The 26,264-nt window shown below is 42.8% G+C and overlaps 1 protein-coding gene across 1 annotated transcript; it reads right to left on the reverse strand.

Moving 5' to 3' along the window:
* Positions 1 to 9,068: 9,068 nt before the first annotated feature.
* On the reverse strand, positions 9,069 to 25,720 carry CLRN3 (clarin 3). Its single transcript, XM_039547451.1, has 3 exons — positions 25,380 to 25,720; positions 16,588 to 16,767; positions 9,069 to 10,110 (listed from the first exon to the last, which is right to left on the reverse strand). Exons 1-3 carry the CDS (start codon positions 25,606 to 25,608, stop codon positions 9,836 to 9,838), a joined length of 684 nt encoding a protein of 227 aa, XP_039403385.1. The 5' UTR covers positions 25,609 to 25,720; the 3' UTR covers positions 9,069 to 9,835.
* Positions 25,721 to 26,264: the final 544 nt, after the last annotated feature.

Below are 26,264 nucleotides of genomic sequence, written 5' to 3' on the forward strand. Positions count from 1 at the left end.
TATCCTTAACCTCTGAGGATAGGATAAGGAGCAATGGCCTTAAATTGCAGCAAGGACAGTTTAGGTTGGACATTGGGAAAAACTTCCTAACTGTCAAGGTGGTTAAGCACCGGAGAAAATTGGCTAGGGATGTTGTGGTATCGCCATCATTGGTGGTTTTTAAAAGCAGGTTACACAAACACCTGTCAGGGATGGCCTAGATAATACTTGGCCCCGTCTTGAGCGCGGGGGACTGCATGCACAGAATTTATCTCTCACAGATTTCTTTGATTCCCTACAGAAAAATGACTTTGACAGGGAAGCCACAAGAGCGGTCAAGTGACCCTCCCCAGCAGTATGTTTCGGGTGCCCAGGGCAGCCAGCAGAGAGGTAAATTATTGTGGGGAAGGAGGTGGGACTGGGGAAGACCCAGCTGGTGGCTCTTGCCCTGTGCCGGGCTCAGTTGCTAGTCCCAGCTGGGCTAGGGAGGACCCAACCCCAGATTCCTCCCCCAGCTGCAGGAAGCTCTGCTAATCCCCCACCTCTCACACAGAACACACACTTCCTGTATCTATTGCTCCTCAGCTGCAGCGGGAGGGTTCCCTGTACAGGGAGCTGCTCCCCTATCTGCCCAACCCCTGTGCATCCAGACCCCATCATACCCAGACCCTCCTGCTGAGCCTCACCCTCCACCCACACTCAAAACCCCCTTGATGAGCTTCACTTCCTCATACCTGGACCACCCTGACAAGCCACCTGCACCTGAATCCTCCCCTCACTGAGCCCCAACCAGCTGCACCTCAACCCCTCTGCAGAGTTCCATTACCGTTACACCCAGAACCTCCCCACCAACAAGGCCCTGTGCATCTAGATTCCCCCTGCACTATGATCCTCCACTGAGCCGCCTGCCCCCAGATTGCCCCACACAGAACACTCAACCCACACCTGGATCCCCTGACACTAAGCCCCTCCACACTTGAATCCTGCCTTGCTGAGCCTGCCTGCCCACACCTGGTGCACCTGGCATGGAGGGGCAGGCCCTGGGGTGTTTCTGGGGCAAGCCCGGTCCTTGCGCTGTGTCAGGGTTGGGTGCAGCCTCACTGCTGAGTCCTGGGAGGGGAGTTGCACAGTGCTTTCCCACCTCCGTGCAGCCAGTGGCCTGTGCTCCCCAATGCCATGCTGGAGCCTCTACGTTTATTTGACAAATAAAATTTGCAGAATTTTAAAATATTGTGTGCAGAATGTTTAATTTTCTAATGCAGAACTTTTAATTTTCTGGCGCAGAATGCCCTCAGGAATAACCAGAAGACCTCTCAAGGTCCCCTCCAGTCCTATGATTCTATGCATTGTTGATTCTATGCACAGTATGCTGCAAATTAAAAATGTTTGGCAGACAAAAATTCAGTTTAATATGAGTAAATAACCCAAGGAAGATGGACTATTATTCATTTTTATGTGTAATTCAACAAAAACATCCCTCTGATGTGTGTGAAATCCACTTTACCCACATAAAGCCTATGGTATTCGTGCTCTACATGGGTGGAGTGCCAAGGGGTTGTGGTGGTGGATGTGATGGAATCTGCAGCCCTTCCACCCCAGTTGTGCAGGAAATTATGGCCAGTGGATACACTTAAACATGGATCCCATCAGCTCTCCCCTTGCCTGCACCTATCACATCTTTCCAGGCTAGCCTGTAAAGGAGATCCATTCTACCTGTGTTAGCCCAACACAGCTATGATACAGGCTTAACTGGTGCAGGTGGTCTGACTTTACCTGACTCTGTTGGAGCATTCCCAGTGTACTTCAGAATTCAGTGCCAGATTGTAAAAGAAACCAGGAGCTTTGAAGGAAGAATCTAGGTCAGCTTCCTGCATAATACTTAAGGCTTTCTCCAGAGATAAGCTACAGTGCAAACAATGCTTTGCATGCTTCCTGATCTCACTGTGATAATCAGCCAAATGACCTTTAAAGTTACAAGGGAATTCATCTTTAGGCTAGCTCAAGACTGGATCCCTCTTCTGACCTGACCAAACATTACTAATTGTGGAAAGCTATGCTGAACTGTTGGCAAGTGATAAAGGAGCTGCACATTTATTTACAAAATTACTCACTCTGGTCTTCAGATAAGATGGACACTTGATTTTATTTCAGTAGCATGTCAAGCTGACAGTGCAAGCTTTTTCCTTTTCACCTAAGGCAAAACTGCCAGAATCTGTTCTCATTAAGAGGATAAATGTACCGAATACAGCTGTATTCATTTTTAGGGTTGGCTGGTTGGCAACAGCCAAAACAATTTTTTTGCTATCCTAAAGGCTAAATGCAAGGTCATCCTGTGGCAGACTCTTTACTGCTGTAGTAGAAATAGATGTTATTGCAGAATAGATGCATTCCTTTTATTAAGCTCTTTTATGGGCATGTATGTGTAATACTGTCTGATATGGATTATTTTATAGCACCTAAAGGTTTACTAAGCACAGTATCAAAGAGAAAGTCATGGTCCCTGTCCTGGATAGTTTCTTAGCTTCTTTGGTTCAGCATTGTGATGTACGTTAATTGCACTATTACCACAAAACATCACTGCACTATGTTCTATGGAAATAATGTGATGAAACTCACAGCAATTGCACTGGAAACTATGAGAGTTACCTGGTAACTAACATCAATGTTGCTTCATGTAAATTCTTTGTTACCACCAGATGCATTTTCCTAGTCTGCAGTGGTATGTAGCTATGCAACTTACAACTAGAAGTGGCAGGAAAATTACAATCAATATGTTTTCAGTGAAAAATGGGGCACAACAATTTATGCAAACAGTTTTCCATTTCCCCCCCAACTCTGTGCTCTCTAAGGGAAATTTTACTTTTCTTTCATGCTTGTTTTCTTGTGCCCCATAATCTAAAAACATTCAGACAAAAAGTAAATGGTCTGTCTTTGTATGGAAAATCCTAACTGCCTGCTGCTAAAATTTGGATTACTGCAATATTATAATTTTGATCTACATTTCAACCAGGTGAATAAATAAGTACCATGATTAAAGTTCAGCTCCAGGGCCAAATACTCATTCACATGAAGTCAATGGCAAAATTGCCATTGGCCCCTAGTCTAAGTCCCCAATCCTGCCTGAGACTCCATGCGGACAAGCTCTTGGGCCTACGTGGAGCCCTATTGACTGTAGTGAGGCCTCATGCCGGAGTCTGCCCATGTGAAGCCAGTTGCAGGATCTAGCCTTAGGTTTCTGCTACTGTAAACTGTGACAAAGTTCCTCCTCCGGGTTCCAGCCCAGGGCCCTGTGGACTGCAGCTGTCTAGAGTGTCTCCTTGTTCCGCTGCACGACAGCTACAACTCCCTGGGCTACTTCCCCATGGCCTCCTCCCCACAGCTTCTTTGTCCTCACCACAGGACCTTTCTCCTGGTGTCTGATAATGCTTGTACTCCTCAGTCCTCCAGCAATATGCCTTCTCGCTCTCGGCTTCTAGTGCCTCTTGCTCCCAGCTCCTCGCATGCACGCTACAAACTAAAGTGAGGTCCTTTTTAACTCATTAGCCAGCCTGTCATAATTGATTCTAGCAGTTTCTTCTTAATTGGCTCCAGGTGTCCTAACTAGCCTGCCTGCCTTAATTGGTTCCAGCAAGTTCCTACTTGTTCTGGAACTGCCATTGTTACCTTACCCAGGGAAAAGGGATCTACTTAATCTGTCTTCCAGCACTCTTCTGTAGCCTGCCCACTTCCTGGTTCCCAATAGGAACACTCTCCTGTAGCCCTGGCCCTGAGGCCCACCGGGGATATCAGTTGGTGACTCCTTCATGGGGCCGTGAGCACGGGCATGTACTTGGTGCAGTTTACCCCTATGCTGGACACCTGCCCCTTTTGCGGCGTGAGAGAAACCCTGGCACACATTTACTTGAAGTGTGCCAGGCTGCAGCCCCTATTCGGGCTCCTCACAAATATTTTAAGGTTTTGGTTGCACTTTTCCCCTCACCTTTTTATTTATGCACTCACTATCCATGGCCCCACAAAGTCACGGGACCTCCTGGTCAACCTCCTCTTGGCCCTGGCTAAAACAATAACAGGAACGGGGGTCAAAGGGTCCCATGAAGGAGTCGCCAACTGATATCCCCGGTGGGCCTTGGGACCAGGGCTAAGGAGGTTGGCTGATGGGGTCTCCTGTGACTGTGGGGCCTATTTCAGATCTTCTGTCCATTCACACATCCGGGCAGAGTTCCTCTGGGTGGCATCTGCTGGCTCCCTTGATGCCTTCGAGGAGCAGTGGGCGCTGTCTGGGGTTCTCTGCTTGGTGTCCCCTTCTGGTTCCCTTTGTTTGACCCCGACGCCTGTTCCTGTTGTTGCCTCTGTTGTCCCCCAAACTCAGTTGGGCTCTGGGTTTAGCAGCTCCGCCCTAGGGTGGGAGAGGGGCTTTTTAGCAAGGAGTAGCGCCCGCTCACGTCCCAGTTCTCAATAGGAACACTCTCCTGTAGCCATCTGGCCTGACCCTATCACAAAACGTAGTGAATGTAGACTGTAGGTGCCAGTCTGCACAGTATATCCAAAAGATTATCAATGGAGTAAAACATGTAAATATCACAAAAAAAGGATGAGATCTTGTGAGATTTTCAGCCTGATTTTACAGACCCACGAGGTTCAGGTAAGGACCCAGAACTGAGGATGCTTATTAGAAGCAAACTGCTGAATCGTCTGCAGTTTTTCCATTACTGATAATGATCTGTTGCTTTACAAATACTGAAACAATGCTGACCCTCTTACTTTCAAAGGAGGAGACACAAGTCCTCTAAATGCTCTATTACAATGACTTTGTTTCTATCGTACCTAATGACAGATGCAGGTTTAGTCATGCTGTGTGATGGATGTTGGCTTAGCAAAGCTGTAACAGTTGCTCGCTGAAGCTGTGTGAAAAATTTTGCAGCTGAAGCAAAACTGGCAAATGTTTGGCTTTGTGCCTGTTTAGCTTGTGGGTGCAAAGTATCTGACACTTAGGCTGAAATGTTTGCAGTGATGAAAAGTGGTTCTATGCAAGGGTTTTATCATAAAGTGAAAACTGGAAAGGTCTCTTGTTTTGATGCACCTATTCAGTCTCTCAAAGATAAAAGACCCAAGCTTTTTTTCAGAATACCACCCTAACTTTGTACTGATCTTCTCCACATAAACTGCTCTAATGTAGGATTTCTGCAGTGGGGTTATACCTTCATCTGGCAAAATACACTGGAGATTTTACGCTTTAATCTTGAAAATTGTTGACATAACGAACAGCTGCAGAAGGGGTTTTATTTGTTGGAGTCAACCTTCTGAGAAGTTACATTCTTGGCAAAACTCCTGTATCCATTCAAGTGTTCTTTTTGATAGCCCCTGTGGTATTTCATGATATGCCTCCCATGTAATGAATGTATCTTAAATCAGGTTTGATAAGGTATGGTAAAGGGAGACTCTGTGATACAGTTGGTACATTGGGAAAGGTCTCCCAGCTGCTGGGGGTGAGGGGCAAGAGAGTGCAAGGTGCTGATCACTTCACTCTGTGAACACCCATCCCTGCAACATGAGCATTAAGCATAAGCTTACAGGATGCCATGGGGTCTGCCTTCCTGCCCAGAGGAAGATGTTAATACAGTAAGTGAAAATTAGCAGCACCTAAAGAGGAGGAGTCAGCTCAGCCTAGCTGCAGATACTAAAGGAACCTTAGGAAGTTAGAGAATAAAACTCCCTTTAAAGACTACAGAATACTTTGTTTTTGTTCTATTAGTTAGCAGCATTATACTTTTAATTATTCAGCTCCATGTAATGAATGAGAGCTTTGGCTATGGCATTTATATTGTCCTGTAAATATCCACTATCTGGGACTCGTGTCAGTGCAAAAGGGCAGTATGATTTTATTTTCAGGAAACAGGAGGACCACACCTGTACAAGGTGCAGCTGTATCATTTCACTAGCTGTATTAATCAAAAAAGTCTATATATAGTCTAAAACAGGGGTCCTAAAAAATGTTTGTGGATGTGAACAACCAGTTAATAATTGACTTGTAGATACCCACCATCTCACTCTTAGCTGAACAGACCATTTCCTTCCCCATTTACGATTGCATAATGTCCCTCTGGCACATGCTCACCATGTAAACCACAATGTCTGTGTTTAGCCACTTCAGACAGGAACAAGACTCCGCAATAGCACTGACTTTGCATCGGTGTTCATATTGTTTGCTACTCTGCATGGCCTTTTGTGAGTGTAGTCGCTAGAAGAAGTGAGACCATACTCCAGAATAAAGTAACCAAGGAGGACTGGTGAGGCAAAGAGCAGCAGTGAAGTCTAAGTGTGGAAGGGATCATTTACTATGGGGCTCAAAGAGTAAGTGAAAGATGAAAGAAAAAAGGGAAATGGCAACTGATTGCAGTGGAAGGCGAAGCACTGAGGCCCTGGTGACTTTGTCCTATAATCTTCAAGATTTCTTATGTTTTCTGGATTAGTCTACCTCTTTCCAATCAGGAATTATGTGCATAATCAAAACAATGGGCCTGTCTTTGCATCTGATTGAGCTCTAACTTCAAAGGGCAGAGAAAAGGGTCTTTGTACCTTTAGGCCAGGGGTCGGCAACCTATGGCACACGTGCCAAAGACGGCACACAAGCTGATTTTTAATGGCACGCTGCTGCCTGCCAGAGTCCCGGCAGGCAGCAGTGTGCCATTAAAAATCCTGCCTAGCCCGGCCGGTCCCCCTCTTCTCCCTCCACTCCCCTCCCCGTCCCCCATGGGGGCAGGGGGCAGAAGCATAGGTGTGCACCGGCGCGGCAAGCTGCAGGGTCCGCGCTCCCGGGCCGGAGCGCCCGGCCGAGTGCAGTAAGCCGCCGGCCCCTCCCACTCCTTCCCCCCTTCCCCTGGAGCCATGCTGCTGCACGTGCAGTGCTCTGAGGGGTGGGGCTGTGCGCTCCCACGGGGCAGCATGTCTGGCTCTGTGCAGAGCAGAACATGCTGCTAGAAGCCTCATGGTAAGGGGTCCAGGGGAGGGGGGTTGGATAAGGGGTGGGGGCAGTCAAGGGACAGAGGGCAGGGTGGGTTGGATAGGGGTGGGATATCCCGGGCAGGGTAGTTAGGGGCGGGGGGTCTCTGGAGGGGGCAGTCAGGGAGCAGAGGGGGTTGGAAGGGGCATGGGAGTCCTGGGGTCTGTTTTGGGGGTGGATAGGGGTCAGGGCAGTCAAGGGACAGGAAGCAAGGAGGCTCACGGGGGCAGTTAAGGTGGGGGTCTCTGGAGGATAGTCAGGGGACAAGGAGCTGGGGGGGTTGATGAGTTCAGAGTACAGGGGTGTGGAGAGGGGTTGGAGCAGACAGGGAGCAGGGGGAGGGTTGTATGGGTCGGGAGTTCTGGGGGTCCTGTCAGGGGGCGGAGAATGGTTGGATAGGCATGGGAGTCCCGGGTGGGTGTCTGGGGGCAGGGGTGTGGATAAGGGTGGGGCAGTCAGGGGACAGGTAGGGTCCTAGGGGGGCAGTCATGGGACAAGGAGCAGGGAGGCTTAGATAGGGGGTGGGGTCCTGGGGGGCAGTTAGGGGCAGGGGTCCCGGGGACAAGGAGTGGGGGGGGGGTTGGGGGTTCTGAGAGGGGCAGTCGGGGGCAGGAAGTAGTAGGGAGTGGATGGGGGCGGGGCTAGGGCAGGGCTCCCTGGGTGCACACCCTAATGAAATGTGCTGCGCACGCCTATGGGCAGAAGCTTGGTCCTGCCGGCTCCCCTGCCTCTTCCCGTAGTGTGCTGGGTTCCTGCTCCTCCTCCGCCTCTCCCTCCCCCTCCCTGCCGGCCGATCAGCTGATGGCCCTTGCGAGGGAGAGGGTCGGGAAGGAGCAGAGTCAGCGTGCTCGCTGCTCCCGGTGGAGGCAGAGAAGAGGGGGCAGGGCCTTGGGGAAGGGGTGTGTGTGGTGGAATAGGGGCATATCCCATGCAGCCCCCTGCCATGAGCACCCCATGACCCTAGGTCACCCCCCCAGGCCCATGCCCTGAGCCCTGTACCCCCCTCATACACACCCAGCCCTCTGCTTGACTCCTTCACCCCCCCACCCCCAACTACCCCAGCCCTTACTCTGGCACCCCCACACATACCCAGTCCCCCCGCCCTGACACCTGCACCCCCCTCACATGCCCCCAGCCCTCTGCCCTGACTCTTGTGCCCCCCATGCACTCCCCACATCCCCACCCAGGGCCGGCACCAGCCCAGCAAGCAGGTGCTTGGGGCAGCCAACGGAGAAGGGCGGCACATCCAGCTCTTTGGCGGCAAGTCCCTCGGTCCCTCTGGAGTGAAGAACCAGCCGCCGAATTGCCACTGAAGACTGAAGCGGCGGCAGTAGAGGTGCAGATCACGATCGCAGCTTTTTTTTTTTTTTGCTGCTTGGGGCGGCAAAAACCCTGGAGCCAGCCCTGTCCCCACCCCGACACATTCCCACCTGCACCCCTCGCACTAAATGGGAGCTGCCCAGGTAAGTGCCGCACACCCAAACCTCCTGCCTCAACCCTGAGCCCCCTCCGTCATTCTAGCTCCTGGCCAGACTCTTCTCCCCCAGCCCTGTGCTCAGTGCACTCCCACCCTCAGCTCAGTGCAGAGAGAGGAAGAGAATGGGCCAGAACCAGGGAGAAGGTAGGTACCCACTGTATGTGGGCAGGGCCGGGACCCCAGACCAGCAGCAGGCTGAGCGGGTCCGGCAGCCAGGATCCCAGCTGGCAGGAGCCAGTGGATGGAACCCCAGAGCAGCAGTGGGCTGAGCCGCTCAGCCCGCTGCTGGTCTGGGGTCCCAGCCACCAGCCCTGCACAGCCTACTGCCGGTTTGGGGTTCTGGCTGCCTGACCCTTGCCAGCCGGGGTCCCGGCCGCAGGCCCCACTCAGCCCACTGCTGGCCCCACTCAGCCCACTGCTGGCCTAGGTGAAGAGAACCCCAGACCAGCATCCGGCTAAGCGGGCCGGCGGCGTAAGATCAACATTTTAATTTAACTTTAAATGAAGCTTCTTAAACATTTTGAAAACCTTGTTTATTTTACAATAAAACACTAGCTTAGTTATATAGACTTATAGAGATCTTCTAAAAAACATTAAAATGTATTACCGGCACACGAAACATTAAATTAAAGTGATTAAATGAAGACTCAGCACACCACTTCTGAAAGGTTGCCGACCCCTGCTTCAGGCCACCCTGATCCTGGGGCTGGTTCAGCCCTCACTGCAAGTTAAACAGCCCCTAGTGGGCCATTCTGCAGCCAAGAAAAGCCAGACTGCAAGAGGTGGAAACTGGCTATGCTGAATGATGCCTGGATGGGGAGAGAAGGGCTGCAATAGGATTTGCTTGGATGCAGAATGGGGTAGGACTGAAGGAGCAGCAGCGGGAAGATGGAATGTTTCCTTGCATGCACTTTTCAAATCTGTGCCCTAGTGCCCATTACACTTTGCTGCTGCCCACTCAGCCAGTAGCAGTGCAGTGGGGATCCCCTCAAAACTCAATTCTGGATTGTGTTCCATCCATTGAGAAGTCCTGGTCTTCACTGTGCTGTATCTTACCTTCACATCGGGACTCCCCCAGGGGAGGAGTCAGGAAGGTGAGCTATGCAAAGCTCATTCTTAAAGGGCCCTCAGACAAATGGTGCACACTGGGATCATTATATAACTTCATTTCATGGATGCCCTTATCAATAAATAATTTGATATGGCAATACAGATCTAAAATGATGAAGATGAATTCAATCAGTACTAAAGATAGGCATACAGCACAACAACTGAAGTGAACAACAATATACATTCGGAGTTTAAATTATCAGTCATGATTGTCCACATTAATGTGCCATTTTCTTCCACATCACCTTTAAATGAAAGAACTGGTATCACTAAAATAAAATACCATCTTTTGGTGCATTTTCAATGGGTCTCTCCTGTTCCTTCCTCTTGGAATACCTTGCACGGTGATAGAAGATGATGATGATGATAGTTGCAACATTCAAAAGAACGATAAGAAGCATGAGCCAGAATGAATATTCATAATTGTTTGTGGAGTTTTTATATTGACTTGAAGAAAACACACAGTTTAAAGCCAACTCTGCAGACAGTTTGTTTACCTCTACGTTCGCTGTAAACAATATCATGGTTAGAAGAACAAAGATACCTAGAAAACAGGAATACAATGTTACAAATAGCATTGTGATATTAGTGATATTATATGGGTACACTTATGCAAATATAACAGTTCTAATATCTATTTCATTCTAGGCATTTCAACCAATTGGAAGAAAAATCTAGAGTTCCCTATAAATAAAATATTCTGGTAAGCTATTTAAAGAATTTACTGTACCCTAGCTGACAACTGGTGTGCAATGTTTTGTGTACCTACCTCTGAGTCCAACTCAACTCCTATTAAAGCTAATGGAAGGATTCCCCTTGACTTCAGTGGGAGTAAAGCCATCTAAAGGGAAAGTCGTGCTGTTGGATCCACAGCCGAGGTATGCATAGTATATTCTCCACTTGACCCATATACAGGAGTCCTATTGACACCAATAGGCATTTGCATGTTATACATAATAGAGATCTTACCAAAGTTAAGAAAGCTGAACTGTCAATTGCAGTATATAAGAACATAAGAATGGCCCTACTGGGTCAGACCAAAGGTCCATCTAGCCCAGTGTCCTGTCTTCCGACAGTGGCCAGTACCAGGTGCCCCAGAGGGAATGAACAGAACAGGTAATCATAAAGTGATCCATCCCCTGTCGCTCATTCCCAACTTCTGGCAAATAGCCATTGATGGACCTATCCTCCATGAATTTATCTAGTTGTTTTTTTTTAACCCTGTTATGGTCTTGGCCTTCACAACATCCTCTGGCAAGGAGTTCCACAGGTTGACTGTGCGTTGTGTGAAGAAATATTTCCTTTTATTTGTTTTAAACCTGCTGCCTATTAATTTCATTTGGTGACCCCTAGTTCTTGTGTTATGAGAAGTAGTAAACAACACTTCATTATCTACTTTCTCTACACCAGTATTGATTTTATAGACTTCAATCATATCTCCCCTTAGCTGTCTCTTTTCCAAGATGAAAGGTCCCAGTCTTATTAATCTCTCCTCATATGGAACCCATTCCATACCCCTAATAACTTTTGTTACCCTTTTCTGAACCTTTTCCAATTCCAATATATCTTTTTTGAGATGAGGCGACCACATCTGAACACAGTATTCAAGATGTGGGTGTACTATGGATTTATATAGAGGCAACATGATATTTTCTGTCCTATTATCTATCCCTTTCTTAATTATTCCCAGCATTCTGTTTGCTTTTTTGACTGCCACTGCACATTGAGTGGATGTTTTCAGAGAACTATCCACAATGACTCCAAGATCTCTTTCTTGAGTGGTAACAGCTAATTTAGATCCCATCATGTTATATGTATAGTTGGGATTATGCTTTCCAATGTGCATTACTTTGCATTTATCAACATTAAATTTCATCTGCCATTTTGTTGCCCAGTCACCCAGTTTTGAGAAATCCTTTTGTAGCTCTTTGCAGACTGCCTGGGTCTTAACTATCTTTAGTATTTTTGTATCCTCTGCAAATTTTGCCACCTCACTGTTTACCCCTTTTTCCAGATCATTTATGAATATGTTGAATGGGACTGGTCCCAGAACAGACCCCCGGGGGACACCGCTATTTATCGCTCTCCATTCTGAAAACTGACCATTTATACCTACCCTTTGTTTCCTATCTTTTAACCAGTTACCAATCCATGAGATGACCTTCCCTCTTATCCCATGGCAGTTTACTTTGCGTAAGAGCCGTTGGTGAGGGACCTTGTCAAAAGCTTTCTGAAAATCTAAGTACACTATATCCACTGGATCCCCCTTGTCCACATGCTTGTTGACCCCCTCAAAGAATTCTAGTAGATTGGCAAGGCATGATTTCCCTTTACTAAAACCACATTGACACTTCCTCAACAAATTATGTTCATCTATACATCTGAAAATATTGTTCTTTATTATAGTTTCAACCAGCTTGCCCAGTACTGGAGTCAGACTTACAGGCCTGTAATTGCTGGGATCAACTCTGGCCCTTTTTAAAAATTGGCATCACATTAGCTATCCTCCAGTCATCTGGTACAGAAGCTGATTTAAATGATAGGTTACAGACTATAGTTAGTAGTTCCGCAATTTCACATTTGAGTTCCTTCAGAACTCTTGGGTGAATACCATCTGGTCCTGGTTACTTATTGCTGTTTAATTTATCAGTTTGTTCCAAAACTTCCTCTAATGATACCTCAATCTGGGACAGTTTCTCAGATCTGTCACCTAAAAGGAATGGCTCAGCTTTGGGAATCTCCCTCACATCCTCAGCCATGAAGACTGATGCAAAGAATTCAGTTAGTTTTGCCGCAATGGCCTTATCGTACTTGAGTGCTCCTATAGCACCTCGATCATCCAGTGGCCCCACTGGTTGTTTAGCAAGCTTCCTGTTTCTGATGTACTTAAAAAAAATTGCTATTACTTTTTGAGTCTTTGGCTAACTGTTCCTAAAATTCTTTTTTAGCCTTCCTAATTTGTATTTTTGCACTTCATTTGCCAGTGTTTATGCTCCTTTCTATTTTCCTCACTAGGATTTAACTTCCACTTTTTAAAGGATACCTTTTTGCCTCTCACTGCTTCTTTTACTTTGTTGTTTAGCCAGAGTGGCTCTTTTTGGGTTCTCTTACTATGTTTTTTTTAATTTGGGGTATACGTTTAAGTTGAGCCTCTATTATGGTGTCTTTAAAAATTTTCCACGCAGCTTGCAGAGATTTCACTTTTGGCACTGTACCTTTTAATTTCTGTTTAACTAACCTCCTCATTTTTGTGTAGTTCCCATTTCAGACATTAAATGCTACAGTGTTGGGCCACTGTGGTGTTTTCCTGCCACAGGGATATTAAATTTAATTATATTATGGTCATTATTACCAAGCAGTCCAGCTATATTAATCTCTTGGACCAGATCCTGTGCTCCACTTAGGACTAGATCTCCTCTGGTGAGTTCCAGGACCAGCTGCTCCAAGAGGCAGTCATTTAAGGTGTCAAGAAACTTTATCTCTGCATCCTGTCTTGAGGTGACATGTACCAAGTCAATATGAGGATAATTGAAATCCCCTATTATTATTATTATTATTATTATTGAGTTTTTTTATTTTAATAGCCTCTCTAATCTCCCTGAGCATTTCAGTCACTATCGCCATCCTGGTCAGATGGTCGGTAATATATCCCTACCACTATATTCTTCTTCTTAGAGCATGGAATTTCTATCCATAAAGATTCTATGGTATAGTTTGATTCATATACGATTTTTACCTCATTTGATTCTATGCTTTCTTTCACATATAATGCCACTCCCCCACCAGCACGACCTGTTCTGTCCTTCTGATATATTTTATATCCTGGTATTACTGTATCCCATTGATTATCCTCATTCCACCAAGTTTCTGTGATGCCTATTATATCAATATCCTCATTTAATACGAGGCATTCTAGTTCATCCATTTTATTATTTAGACTTCTAGCATTGGTATATAAGCACGTTAAAAACTTATCTCCTTTTAGCTGTCTGCCATTACACAATGTAACTGAATGGGACTGTTTTTATTTGACTGTTTCTGACCAGACACTGCCTGTATTTTATCATTTTCCATCCTCTCCTCCTCACTAGGACATAGAGATTCTCTATTAATAGATCTTCCCCTAAGGGATGTCCGAACCATGTGCTTCTCCGCACCTGTCAGCTTTCCTCCAGCCCTTAGTTTAAAAACTGCTCTACGACCTTATAACATAAATATAAAATATAACATTTTGTCCTTGAGAATGAGTACTTTCCGAATTACTACTTCTGCATTTCTATCTCCTCTGACTTTGCTAAACTTGCTCTGGCTGGCCCTACATGCTCACATGTGCATAAACAATGGGCTGAAGCTCCCTTAAGATAGGTTGGTTTTCTTTATTTTTTTCCTGAGAATGGGTTTTTGGAACTTGGGGTAATTAATATGAAAATTAAGAACCTTCAAGGAACCTATCCTGAATATGACTACATTTAAAATGTCAGATCCTCAGCAAATCTAAATTAGTGGCACTCCATTGACTTCAATGGAGTTATGCTGTCTAAAACCAGCTCAGGATTTGGCCCCAAATCTGTAGTGCTTTTGAAATATTCCATTCCAGCCTACGCTACCTCCTATCTGGAGGTAAACCAAGAACAGAGGCACCCAAAATGACATGAAATTATTTTGCACATGAAATTATTTTGAAGGATGAGCTACCTAATGTAAGATACTCTATAAAACAGATTTTTTCAAGAAATTTGCCAGGTCCAGAATCTACTTTTAGGGGAAGCAGAACCCTATTAACCCACACACTCACCCGTATTACAGCTGCAAGATCGGAAGAGTACCAATGTACATTTAAAGAAGCCAGAGGCAAGCCTAACAGGTGAATGAAGGGTTATGCCTCTAGGGACTCTTTGAGTTCAGATATCTACCATCTCACGGAGTCTCTGCTTATTTTTCAGCTTAGGAAATATTTTATATAGTTTTAGTTTATTTTGATTTGTGAAAGCATTTTTCTCGTAGTGAAGGAAACATGTTTTACCACAACACTTCCACCATCTTAAGTTCCCCATTTCATTCTTTTGATTTTAAATTTTAGTGTACAGGGGCAGTCACTTCTGGAGTACCTTCAACTGGTCCTTTTCTTGCCCCTGGTGCCCTTGCAGGCTGCCAGCCGACCTTGTTGGATCTTTAATGGCTTGGCACTCTGGCCAAGTCACAAAGTACAAATGAACCCATTCCAAGGTATTAGAGTCCAATAAATAATCTCTCTGCCCCAGCTCTGAGCCCTTTTAAATTCAGCCCTGTGTTCAGACTTGTAAATAAGCCCTGTCCCCTTCTTAGGTTTACACCACTTTACTTCTGGTTGGTAGGGGAATCCAGCCCACCCACTACTCCAAGTCCAAACCCAGGCACCATATACACAGCAGTCATGTACTGGTTACTTCAATCCTTTGCTGCTATTTCCCTGAGCCTCTTCCTACTGGGCCCTTATATCTCCAGCCGTATCTCAGGGCCAACATCCTCAGGTCCTTCTCTCTCTGCAATCCCAGCTGTATAAGCTCAGCCACCCATAAGCACTGTCTGATTGTCAGGCTCTTTTGGCCAGAGAGGGGCACCCTTCTTCACTCCGTTGGTCCCAGCCAGGAACTAAACTGCTAAGGCCAGGCAGCTTCTTTGTATCTGAACCAGCAGGGCCCTGACTAGCTGTTGCCACCCCCTCTAGCCATTCAAGAATCAGGTCCCTGTGGTTTCTTAATGACTGCTCCAAAGAATTCCCCCTAGGCAAGTTTGGAGGACCCATTTTTGTTGATCTTCTCCTCACAGCTTCCCATTTCTTGAGACGGGGTGTAGTAGGACCATAAGGCCCACAGCAAGGCTGAATACTTCCTGTCACATTTAGCTGTTTTGCTTATATGTTTGCGTTGTGACTTAGAGTTAAACCCTAAGCATGTGGGCAAGACTCACCAGCCAGCACCCAGGAAAGATTTCTCTATAGTAACTCGGATCCCAACCCATCTAACATCCCATCACAGACCACTGGGCATACTTACCTGCTGATAATCAAAGATCAATTGCTAAATTAATTGCCAAAATTAGGCTATCCAATCATACCATCCCCTCCATAAACTTATCAAGCTTAGTCTTAAAGCCAGATATGTCTTTTGCGCCCACTACTCCCGTTGGAAGGCTGTTCCAGAACTTCACTCCTCTAATGGTTAGAAACCTTCATCAAGTCTAAACTTCCTAGTGTCCAGTTTATATCCATTTGTTCTTGTGTCCACATTGGTACTAAGCTTAAATAATTCCTCTCCCTCCCTGATATTAATCCCTCTGATATATTTATAAAGAGCAATCATATCCCCTCTCAACCTTCTTTTGGTTAGGCTAAACAAGCCAACCTCTTTGAGTCTCCTTTCATAAGACAGGTTTTCCATTCCTCAGATCATCCTAGTAGCCCATCTCTGAACCTGTTCCAGTTTGAATTCATCCTTCTTAAACATGGGAGACCAGAACTGCACACAGTATTCCAGATGAGGTCTCACCAGTGCCTTATATAATGGTACTAACACCTCCTTATCTTTGCTGGAAATACCTCGCCTGATGCATCCTAAAACTGCATTAGCTTTTTTAACGGCCATATCACATTGGTTCATAGACATGCAGTCCTTACATCTTACTAGTGAGAAGATAATGCTGACTTGCTGTCACTCCTGATAAGTGCCATAGCCCTTGCTAGAGATTAGAAGTCTACCCTATATATACATAGAACAAATATATATAATCATTTAGAAATGGGTTGGTATGCATGCATGCATGTGTAAATATCAAGTCCTATAATGGATGCATGCATGCACATTCTCATTCTCTCTCTCTCTCTCTCACACACACACACACACACACACACACACTCTCTTTGCTTTGCCAGAGTGGTGTTAAGGGGCCTTAATGTACATGACAATCAGGCACTCTCTCTGCATGTATTATATAATTTCTTTATCTAGCTACCTAATTAGAATAGCATCCATTACATACTTACCACTCAGGGAGTTCCATGTATAGACTCCAATGGGTCCCAAAAATGTCTGGTAGGGATTGGTTATGGTGTTGCAGCATGTAAATCCAGAACTCATAAGGGAGCTAAGCAAACTGAGAACCAGGAGCAAGATAATCACAACGTTCAAACTTTTCATTTCTGTCTTTTCCAGCTTCGCTGTCACTGAAATATGATAGCTCAGCGTTAATACCAGATCCAATACTTGCTATTAATAAAAGTCAAGTTTTGCACAAAATACAAAACTGATTGTGAGCGTATACTTATAGCCACCTAAGTCCCAAAGATCTGTTTGTGAATGGAAATCTGGGATGCAGTTAGGCCTTGAGCCTAGGGCAGTTGGGCCTTGATACATTTGAGGAACTGGGCCTTCATTATTACTTTATATGTGTAGATTGCTGTGTCTATTATTTTTCTCCCTTCCATAAAATCCTTCTAATTTGTCAACATCGTTCTGGTAATAAGATGCTCAGATCTGAAAACAATATTCCAGGTGCAGTCACAGTAGGTCTATATTGAGAATAGGGTAACATTGTACCTTGATATTTTATTTATTTACTTATTTTGATTTAAATAATATTAAAAAGACACCTATACAAGGCTCTAGGTGCCTTTACACATAATTAGTATAACAACAAAACCCCAGCCACATTAGAACAATCATTCGAATAGGAACTGTGTCAGTCAGCATCCACAGAAAAAACTCATTTCCACCCCTTCTTGGGATACAACAGATTATTGTAGTGTATTGAGTTTACTGTCTATAACTAGAGAAATCATAACAGTATTAACACTCCACTGTGTTTCTTTTAAAATAGGTTATTGAAAATAAACAGGAAAGGAAACTGCTGTCTCCTGTTTTACATGTTACTCTTGAGATCTGAGGATACCATAAGTCAATTTCTGGAAACTTTGTTCTATGTAACAGCAGATGAGACCCTGTTATGTAAACTGTATACAAATGTAAGTAATTCTGCTTGAAATAAATAGGAAAAGACTCAGGAGGTGGACATTTCACAAAGCTGAAGTGAAGCAAGTGCTACCTCAGCTTTATTATGACCTCATTATACATATAGCTTTATTACTAATTTTTGTCTATTTCACAAAACAAGTCTGGGTCTGTATCAGATAAGATCAGTCCATTCTTCTCTGCCAACCTTACTTTAACCTGTTCACTCAAGTTTAACTAATCATAGAGATTTGTATGTCTGGAGCCACTCTACTCCCAGACCACAAACAATTGATCTTATGCAGGTAAATTGCAATCCCAAGTTAGCAGATACAATATATCTGCATACTGGTGCAGTGTATTTACACACACTAATTAGCATGTCCCATCCAGCATAGGATTTTTTTTAAATGGTTTTAGGTAATATGTTATAGGTTGTCTTTTTAGTGTTTGTAATATTTTGTTGGAGGCTAGAATAAAATCTCATACTTCGCAGGTGGAACCAGCAAAAGGAATCTGCAAAAGCAGATTTTATTGAAAATAATCAATATGAATCTACATTTAAATGAAACCCTCTGTGCATTTACAGTGCAAAATACTCCACACACGAAGGCCATGGACATTTGGCCACAACCCTACCTGGCCTTTCCTACATCTATTTGCTTATTTTATTTTTACCACAGGATAGGTCAAGTTATGGACTATATTAGGACTGTATTGGCTCTAGGACCCTATTAAATGCTCAAACTCTCATTGACTTCAGTTTAGGCTACTGCCCTTGGTGTCTTCAATCTCCAGTGCTACCAGTTTGACACTTTTCACAAGTTCTACATTCATTTAAAAATGTACATTATATACTATTTTTTTTAAAAGTACAGTACAATATAATCTAACCAACGTGATACATCCCCATGAGTCATCACAGAACATCTGTCTGCATGAAAATTGATGACCAATTAAGTCAATTCTAGCATCACTACTTTTCAAGTGCTTGTCAAGAGTTTTTGTAGGGTACTGGAAAAATAATAAAACTTCCTCTAATGATGTCACTTCCTGTTTCTTAGTAAAGTTAGTTCAAGGCTGGCATGTATGCACGCCCCACCCTGCAACTTCTCCGCAAAATAAATGGCCCTAAAATGGCCTAAGTTTGCTTTCAGACTGAAAACAAGCCAAGCCACTGACAAAACACTTCCCACCCAGTATTAGCGGAATAGAACTGTTCCGATGTCCCCGCCATAAGTAAATAATCAAAACACAAACTCTGCTTATACTTTGGTAGGTACACAAATGTTCTGAGGTGACTAACAGCTTCTGAATTTTTGCCAGCTCATTCTGCCCAGCTCATGAAAGTATAAAGTACTTGAATTACCCAGTATAAATCATTAGCAGCTTGTTAGTAGGCTGCTGTTACCTTGGTCAAGTTTTTGTGTTCTGTACTGTTAACTGCCAAAATGTAAAACAGAAAATCCAATATATCTTTCAGTGGAGTAAATAAATAAATAACTAGGGAGGTTTGTCATTGTAAAGGTCTTTGTTAGTTTGTTTGTAAGGCTAATTAACTAACTCTTTAAAAACAATCACAGTGCTGTTGCCAGCAAATTCCTTAGATCCCAAGAACAGTCTTACAAGGGCAAAATTCTCCTTTCTAATTCATGCTGCAGATCTTTATAGCATGTTGCCCGTTCCATTTTTCATACACACCATGCATTGAGATCAATGGGAGTTCTGCAAGAGAAACCAGCGCAGAATATGTCATAGAGATCCATAGTGCACGAGATGCTTGCTATTAGTGAGGGGATGTGCTGTATATATAAAAATATGTTCATAACCCTTCCTAATAGATGTTTTATAAAACTTATCGAAGAAAAAGCATACCTCTCCCTTCACATTTTCTTTATGTACATGTTTGTATTACCATCCTTTTTATACTCTGAAAAAATATGATTTTTCAGGATTCTGAAGCTAGACATATTTCCACTTTTACCTGGTTGCTAAATGATGACAAATAGTTTGGGCATTTTAAAATCCTTTTAGTTTTTAAATTGCTAGTCTCATAATTTAAAGATGCACATAATAAAATCAATGACACGTTAAAGTTGTTGGAATCTTTGCTTGGAAAGATTTTAAATGGTTGCTGGAAATTCAACACAACAACCATGCAAATTCAGCTACTACAACAATGCAAACAACTATGGAAGATATCAAATTCTGCCATTTAAAATAAAAACTTCACAATATGAAGAAGAAGGAAGCCAAGCTGAACAACAACATCTATTTCCCCAAATATGCTGACCTGCTTTGCGAAAGGACCTTAGAAAAACTGAGGAGCCATCTCCTGCACCTTATATACTCCACAAGGGTGCCATCTCAAACAAGCAATCATTCCATGCTCCCACACGCTGGAAGAAAAAAATCAGTAAACCTACCTGGAGGAAACCCAAAACTAACAAATAAAACCCCTGATGACTTTCATTCAACACACAGACAAAAAGTGGAACCAACTACAACCCCTCAACCAGCAGACCACTACCTCTAGGAAAACCATGACACCAGGGCCAGCATATGGACTCTCTATGACACCCAACATCATCAACCTATCGGAAGTGAAGTGTCTGTGCTCTCCAAGGGACTGAACTTCTGCCCCACCACAGAATTTGAGCATGTGGAGAACCAGAAGAATTCTTCTGCCGACTCTGCCTCAAGGAATTATTTCACAACAGAGGTGACACGAACCACATCTCCATCTACAGTCATAAGAAAAAAGAATCATCTGACTGGACACCTCCCAGTGGACAAAACCGCACAATGACTCATTACCCCAATTGCTTCAGGAAAAAAAATCAACAGTGAAACTGCCAACAAATATTTCATCCACCAGAATCTCTCTACAGTCCCCAAAATCCAACCAACCAGATAGTGCTCAAACCATCAGGCAAAGGGGGAGCCATTGCAGTCCTTAATCGTAGTGACTACATCAACGAGGCCAATTGACAACTCTCTGACACCACCTACTATAAAGAATTCAAAGAAAATCCCACACAGGAATTTAAAGATACCATCAAATCCTTCCCCAAACAACTCCAAGAAAAAGTCTGCAACCTCATCCTCCGGAACTTATCCCAGGGAACTTCTACATGCTTCCCAAGATACACAGATAAGGAAACCAAGGCAGACCCATCACATCTGGCTACACCACTCTTACCAAAGGAGTATCAGGACTCCTAGAAATCAAGAGAACATAAGAATTGCCATACAGGGTCAGACCAAATGCCCATATAGCCCAGTATCCTTTCTTCCAACAGTGGCTGATGGCAGATACTTCAAAGGGAATGAACAGAATAGGGCAATCATCAAGTGATCCAGATCTTGTTGTCCAGTCCCAGCAACTGGCAGTCAGAGATCTAGGGACACCCAGAGCATTGGGTTGCTTGACCATTTTGGCTAATAGTCACTGATAGACCTATTCTCCATGAATTTACTAAGTCTATTTTAGATCCATTTATAATTTTGGCCTTCACAATATCCCCTGGCAATGAGTTCCACATGTTGACTGTTCATTGTGTCAAGAAGTACTTCCTTTTGTTTGTTTTAAACCAGATGCCTATTAGTTTAGTCAGGTGATCACCTAGTTCTTGTGTTATATGAAGAGGTCAATAACACTTCCTTATTCACTGTCTCTGCACCATTCATGATTTCACAGATTTCTATCATATCTCCCCCACCCTCTGTCTTCTCTCTTCCATGCTGAATAGTCTGTCTTTTTAATCTCTCCTCATATGGAAGCTGTTTTATACCCTGAATCATTTTTGTTACCCTTCTCTGTAACTTGTACATTTCTAATGTATCTCTTTTCAGATGGAGTGACCAGCACTGCATTCAGTATTCCCAATGGATTTACACAGTGGCTTTATAATCTTTTTGCCTTATTATCTACCCCTTTCCTAGTGGTTCCTAACATTTTTTTAGCTTTTTTACTACGGCTGTACATTGAGCAGATGTTTTCAGAGAACTATCCACAATGACTCCAAGATCTCTTTCTTGGGTAGTAATAACTAATTTAGACCTCATTGTTTTGTACACATAATTGGGATCATATTTTCCAATGTGCACTAGTTTGCACATTGGTTACTCTCCTTCATCCTCAAACCACTCACCACCCAAAGAGCCAGCTTCCTTTGAAACAGTACTGACTTCCTCCAGAAACTCCGCAACATTAACAACCTCCCCCAGAACTCCACCCTTGCCTCCATGGATGTCACCTTCTTATATACCAACATCCCGCACCATGATGGAATCACTGCCTGCCTCAAATACCTACAAGATAATTTACAACATTCAGAAATCCATGGCAAACACATTGTCAAACTCATCCATTTCATCTTCACCCATAACAACTTCACATTTAACAATAAAGACTTTGTCCAAACCATAGGAACAGCCCTGGATAGTAGGATGGCTCCTCAATATGCCAATGTCTCTTCCTGGATCACCTTGAGGAAGAATTTCTGAAAAAAATATACTATGAAATCAACTATATGCCTGAGTGTAACAGGGTGCTGGCCAGGGGAGCCTGGCCAGGTCCCTGTTAGCCCCGCTCCAATTAAGGAGATTAGTTGAGGCTGGCAGCGGAGACTACGCTCTGATTACTTGAGCATTGGTACCTGCGGGCCTAATCAGCCAGCCAGCCATATAAAGCTGGCAAGGGGGGACACAGGAAGGGGAGGAGCGTGTGGCTCTAGATCCCTGCTAGCTGGGGAAGCTAGCGGTCCCCCAGGGTGTTGGCCTGAAGACAGTGTATATAGCAGGTGGTGGGAACTGGCACAAGATTAAAAGAGCACTGGTACATACACTTTGAGTGGTCTCTGACTGAGTTTTGTGGAGGAGCTAGGCGGGCGCCATTACACTGAGATACATTAATGATATTTTTTTCCTCTGGACAGACAACCTAGCTTCCCTCATGGATTTTTCACCACAACTTCACCTGCCACCCTACACTGGAACCAATATGGGATATAATCAAGCAATTACAATCCATACTTGATGGGGACCACATCTTGAAAGAAAATCTTTCCCAAACCATCTCTTCTTGCTTTCAAACACCACCACAATCTCCCCAAGCTCTTTATCATTAGAAGAAATTTCTCCATAGACCTCAAAGCGGCACCAGATCTTGCCAGAACAACACATGCAAAATTTGCAGACATATCTCCACTTCTACAATCACCAGTATTCTTCTCCCATTCCCTGCAACACACCTTTCAAAATCCACGGGTTCTACACATGCCTATCACACATGGTGTGCCTCCAGTGCACCAAATGCACTGACAACTATGTGGTGTGGGTGAAACCAGACCATTGTTATACTCTCAAATGAACTAACAGAAAAATAATACCAAAAAAAATCACTCATGCGTGAACAAAGTATGATATATAGAATAATCTATAATCTATATATCGTCCGCTAATTGTTTTAAACCATTCTTCCCCAACTTTAATAGGTTTTGTGGCTTGCTTCTCTTCTCTTGTTCAAACAAGTACATCACAATAGCTCATTTGAAGTCAATGGAGTAACATTGGTGTAAAATCCAGTGTAAGGCCCTGATCCTTGCAAACACTTACCTACATGCCTACCTTTTGTGCAGAGTGCTTCCACCAATGTCAACAGAACTACTCACAGTGCATGAAGTTAAGTGTGTAAGCCTAAGCAGAATTGGTGCCTAACTGAGATCTTATGACTCTTATTTATGCTGCTCCATTTTACTATGTCCACTTTGCTTTTTCTAACATATTTTGTCTAATATTTGCTTGTCTTATATTTATAGCATCTTTCTTCATGGTTCCCCTAGGTAAAACTTCATCCTTCATTGTTTTTCCCTCTTTCCTCATTTTCCCCTCTTCTTGTCTATATCTAGACTTGGAAGGATCAGATTTTTATCAGTAAATTTAGTAACATCAATTTACCAAACATACACAAACCGATGAAAAAATATTTCCACCGATAACTGAAATATATGTAGGCAAAGTAAGAAAAATACTAGTTAGGAACTTGCTAGAGGTTGATTTAAGGGTATTTACTTTGTATATTTGGACATGTGATGTTGACAATATGTGTTCAAACAGTATAAAGCTTTAACTTTTTGAATTTTAACATCTACTGTAATTAAATAATTGCCTGACACCCCCAATAATTTCCCTCAACTGTGAAAACATAATGGACAAACATTGAAAATATTCTTAAAAATAAACATCCAAATTATCCAACAAAATTATAACAACATAAAAATTGAATTCTGCCAAGCCTATCTGTATTCTCTCTCTCCTTTTTTTTTTTTTTTTTTTTTTTGGTACCTCTCTCTTTTTCTGCTTTCTCTTCTGCCTTTTGCCTGTCCTCCTCCTGTCCTATGGTACATTTACTAGTGAGAATAAATATGAAGAACTGAAGATAGAGAAAAATCAGACTTGTATATAAGTGTAGAGTTCAGCTGTGACCCATCTATTGGACATTTTTAGATGTGGTAAAGTCTAATATGTGTCTGGGTGGAAAAACACTACTTATTCTAATTCCCTGAGTTGTTTTGGAAATCTCATGTCATAGTTTATCAAAGTGGAATGTTTAAAGGCACCCTTTGGTAGTTTCATGAAGAAACATCACGATCAAAGGTGTGTATGTCAAGCTCACATTGCCAGGTACATTCCATAGTGTGATGTTAGTCAAAAAGGAATTGCTAGCATTAGATAGCCACAGTAACATGCAAACTTAAAAGATTTTAAAAATACTAGTTTATATGTTGAACAGACTGACTCCATTATTTACATGTTAAAAGGAAGGAGCCTTAAAAGAAAAGGCTACACGTGAATATTATCCATTAATAATATTTCCCCCCACAATACCTAACTAAAATGACAATCAATTTATACAAATTTTGCCAAAATATTTATATTGGCATTGATAGGCTGTAAAATATTTAAACAATTTAACATAAAACTTGTGACAATCATGTTTTAGAATAAAATTACTGTTTTAAACCTAGCATTTTGGTCAGAACACTGTATGTATTTCGTGTTTTATATAAAAACAATACGTAAAACATAATTGTCTATTCCAGGCATTTTTCTCTCTTTAGTTTTTGTATTCATTTATCTAGACTTATTTAGTATGTATATATCCAGTGCTCTAGATTTTTCCCTGTCAGTAATCACATAGGGTGTGATCTTGTGAATGGGAGTTGAGCAAGTAACAAACTTTCTATATAAATTTTTTGAAATAGCAAACCATGAATTTCACCTTAATAATCTGGAGAAAAAAAGAAAAAACCTAGAGGCTAGGATAGGTAATCATTATATAAATCACAATAAATACAAAGACAATATATCATTCCTAATCAGCAACAACTGTATTATCTTTTAGGTTTGAAATAATTTGTAATAAAAATGATAATAAAATGAGCAGTAACTACTTTTCTGCTATTGACTAAAAGCTTTTTCAAACTTAGACTTGCTGTTTTTAATACAACTGTTTCCCTTTTACCTTGATACTTCCCACAGACAAAGCTATGAACTAACAAGAGCCTGGATAATGTGAACGGCTTTCTGTTTGCAAATGTGTTGCTGCTATCATATGCTGTACTATTGTTCTCTTGTTTTTACAACTCTCCTAAGTCCCATAATGTTAGTATGTAAATACTCTTGTCTTCAATAAAAATATTATATGTATAAACAGTATAAACAAATAAAAGACATGAACTGCTCTTCATAGTATCTGCTAAAATGAAATGTATCAAGGTAAGAAAACATAACAGTATCTATTTATATTCACTATAGTAGTTACCTTGGAAATTTTTTGCTGGCGTTTCAAGTCCACCAATCACCTTCTTTGAACACACACCTTCAAAAACCCCATATGTGACGGTTATAATAGCACTTGAATTTCCTTCGGTAAAGTTAACATTACTCGAGACCCAGTTTTTGTTTGCAAGAACAAGGCAGACTATTACAAAAGACCAAATACTAGTAAAACAGGCAGATGCAAACATCATTTTTTTTCTTCTGGATGGCATTTTATCAGACAGATGTGTTTTCTTGTAGTGCAGGTTATACTTTTCTTGTTTCTTTAGTCTTGTTAATGAGAGCTCCACGCTGAAAGACACTGTTCCCTGCTGTTAGAGATTGTAGACCTAGTTTTGTACTGGTAGAAAATTATGCCAGTAAACTTTGAACTAACAGCAGTGGTAACAAAGTTGTAAAATAACTGAACTTTGGTCTGGAGAACAGATGTTGCCATAGTTACAACCATACTAGTCTAACAAAGGACAGTAGGAATCTGCCACTATGTCTCTTCATCAAATGATTTCTTATTGGCTGTGCTTTGCCAAGTGAAATGAGACCAAATCAAGAGTTAGTCTTTCAAATCAGATTTCCTCAGATATCTTCTAGAGCTTAAAAAATACTGGCTGTAAAATATTTTAGCTCATGAAGAGATCATAGAAATCTTAAATTAGTGCTTTCTTGAAGATTTGTACTCAACCCATAAAACATTCTGAGCTGGTACAGGAGAAGCGGTAATCTTGAAATATAGTTCTCCTATGTCCATATCCAAAACACCTTCTGACACCCTGATGTTGTAATAGTAAATATTAACAAGGAGATCCTTTTTTTCTCTATTTTATTTTGATGTAGGTTATAGAGAACCCAACTATCCTGATCTGGAGTTAAA

Source organism: Mauremys reevesii, linkage group 7 (assembly GCF_016161935.1).
Source record: "Mauremys reevesii isolate NIE-2019 linkage group 7, ASM1616193v1, whole genome shotgun sequence".
NCBI lineage: Eukaryota > Metazoa > Chordata > Testudines > Geoemydidae > Mauremys > Mauremys reevesii.

Bases quoted from the DNA above. Each gene is read 5' to 3' on its own strand.
- CLRN3 (XM_039547451.1), bottom strand. From the start codon at position 25,608: ATGCCATCCAGAAGAAAAAAAATGATGTTTGCATCTGCCTGTTTTACT. The intron at 16,768-25,379 runs GTAACTACTATA...ATCATATTTCAG, and splicing joins GCCAGCAAAAAATTTCCAAG to TGACAGCGAAGCTGGAAAAG. The intron at 10,111-16,587 runs GTAAGTATGTAA...CCTGTTTTCTAG, and splicing joins TACATGGAACTCCCTGAGTG to GTATCTTTGTTCTTCTAACC.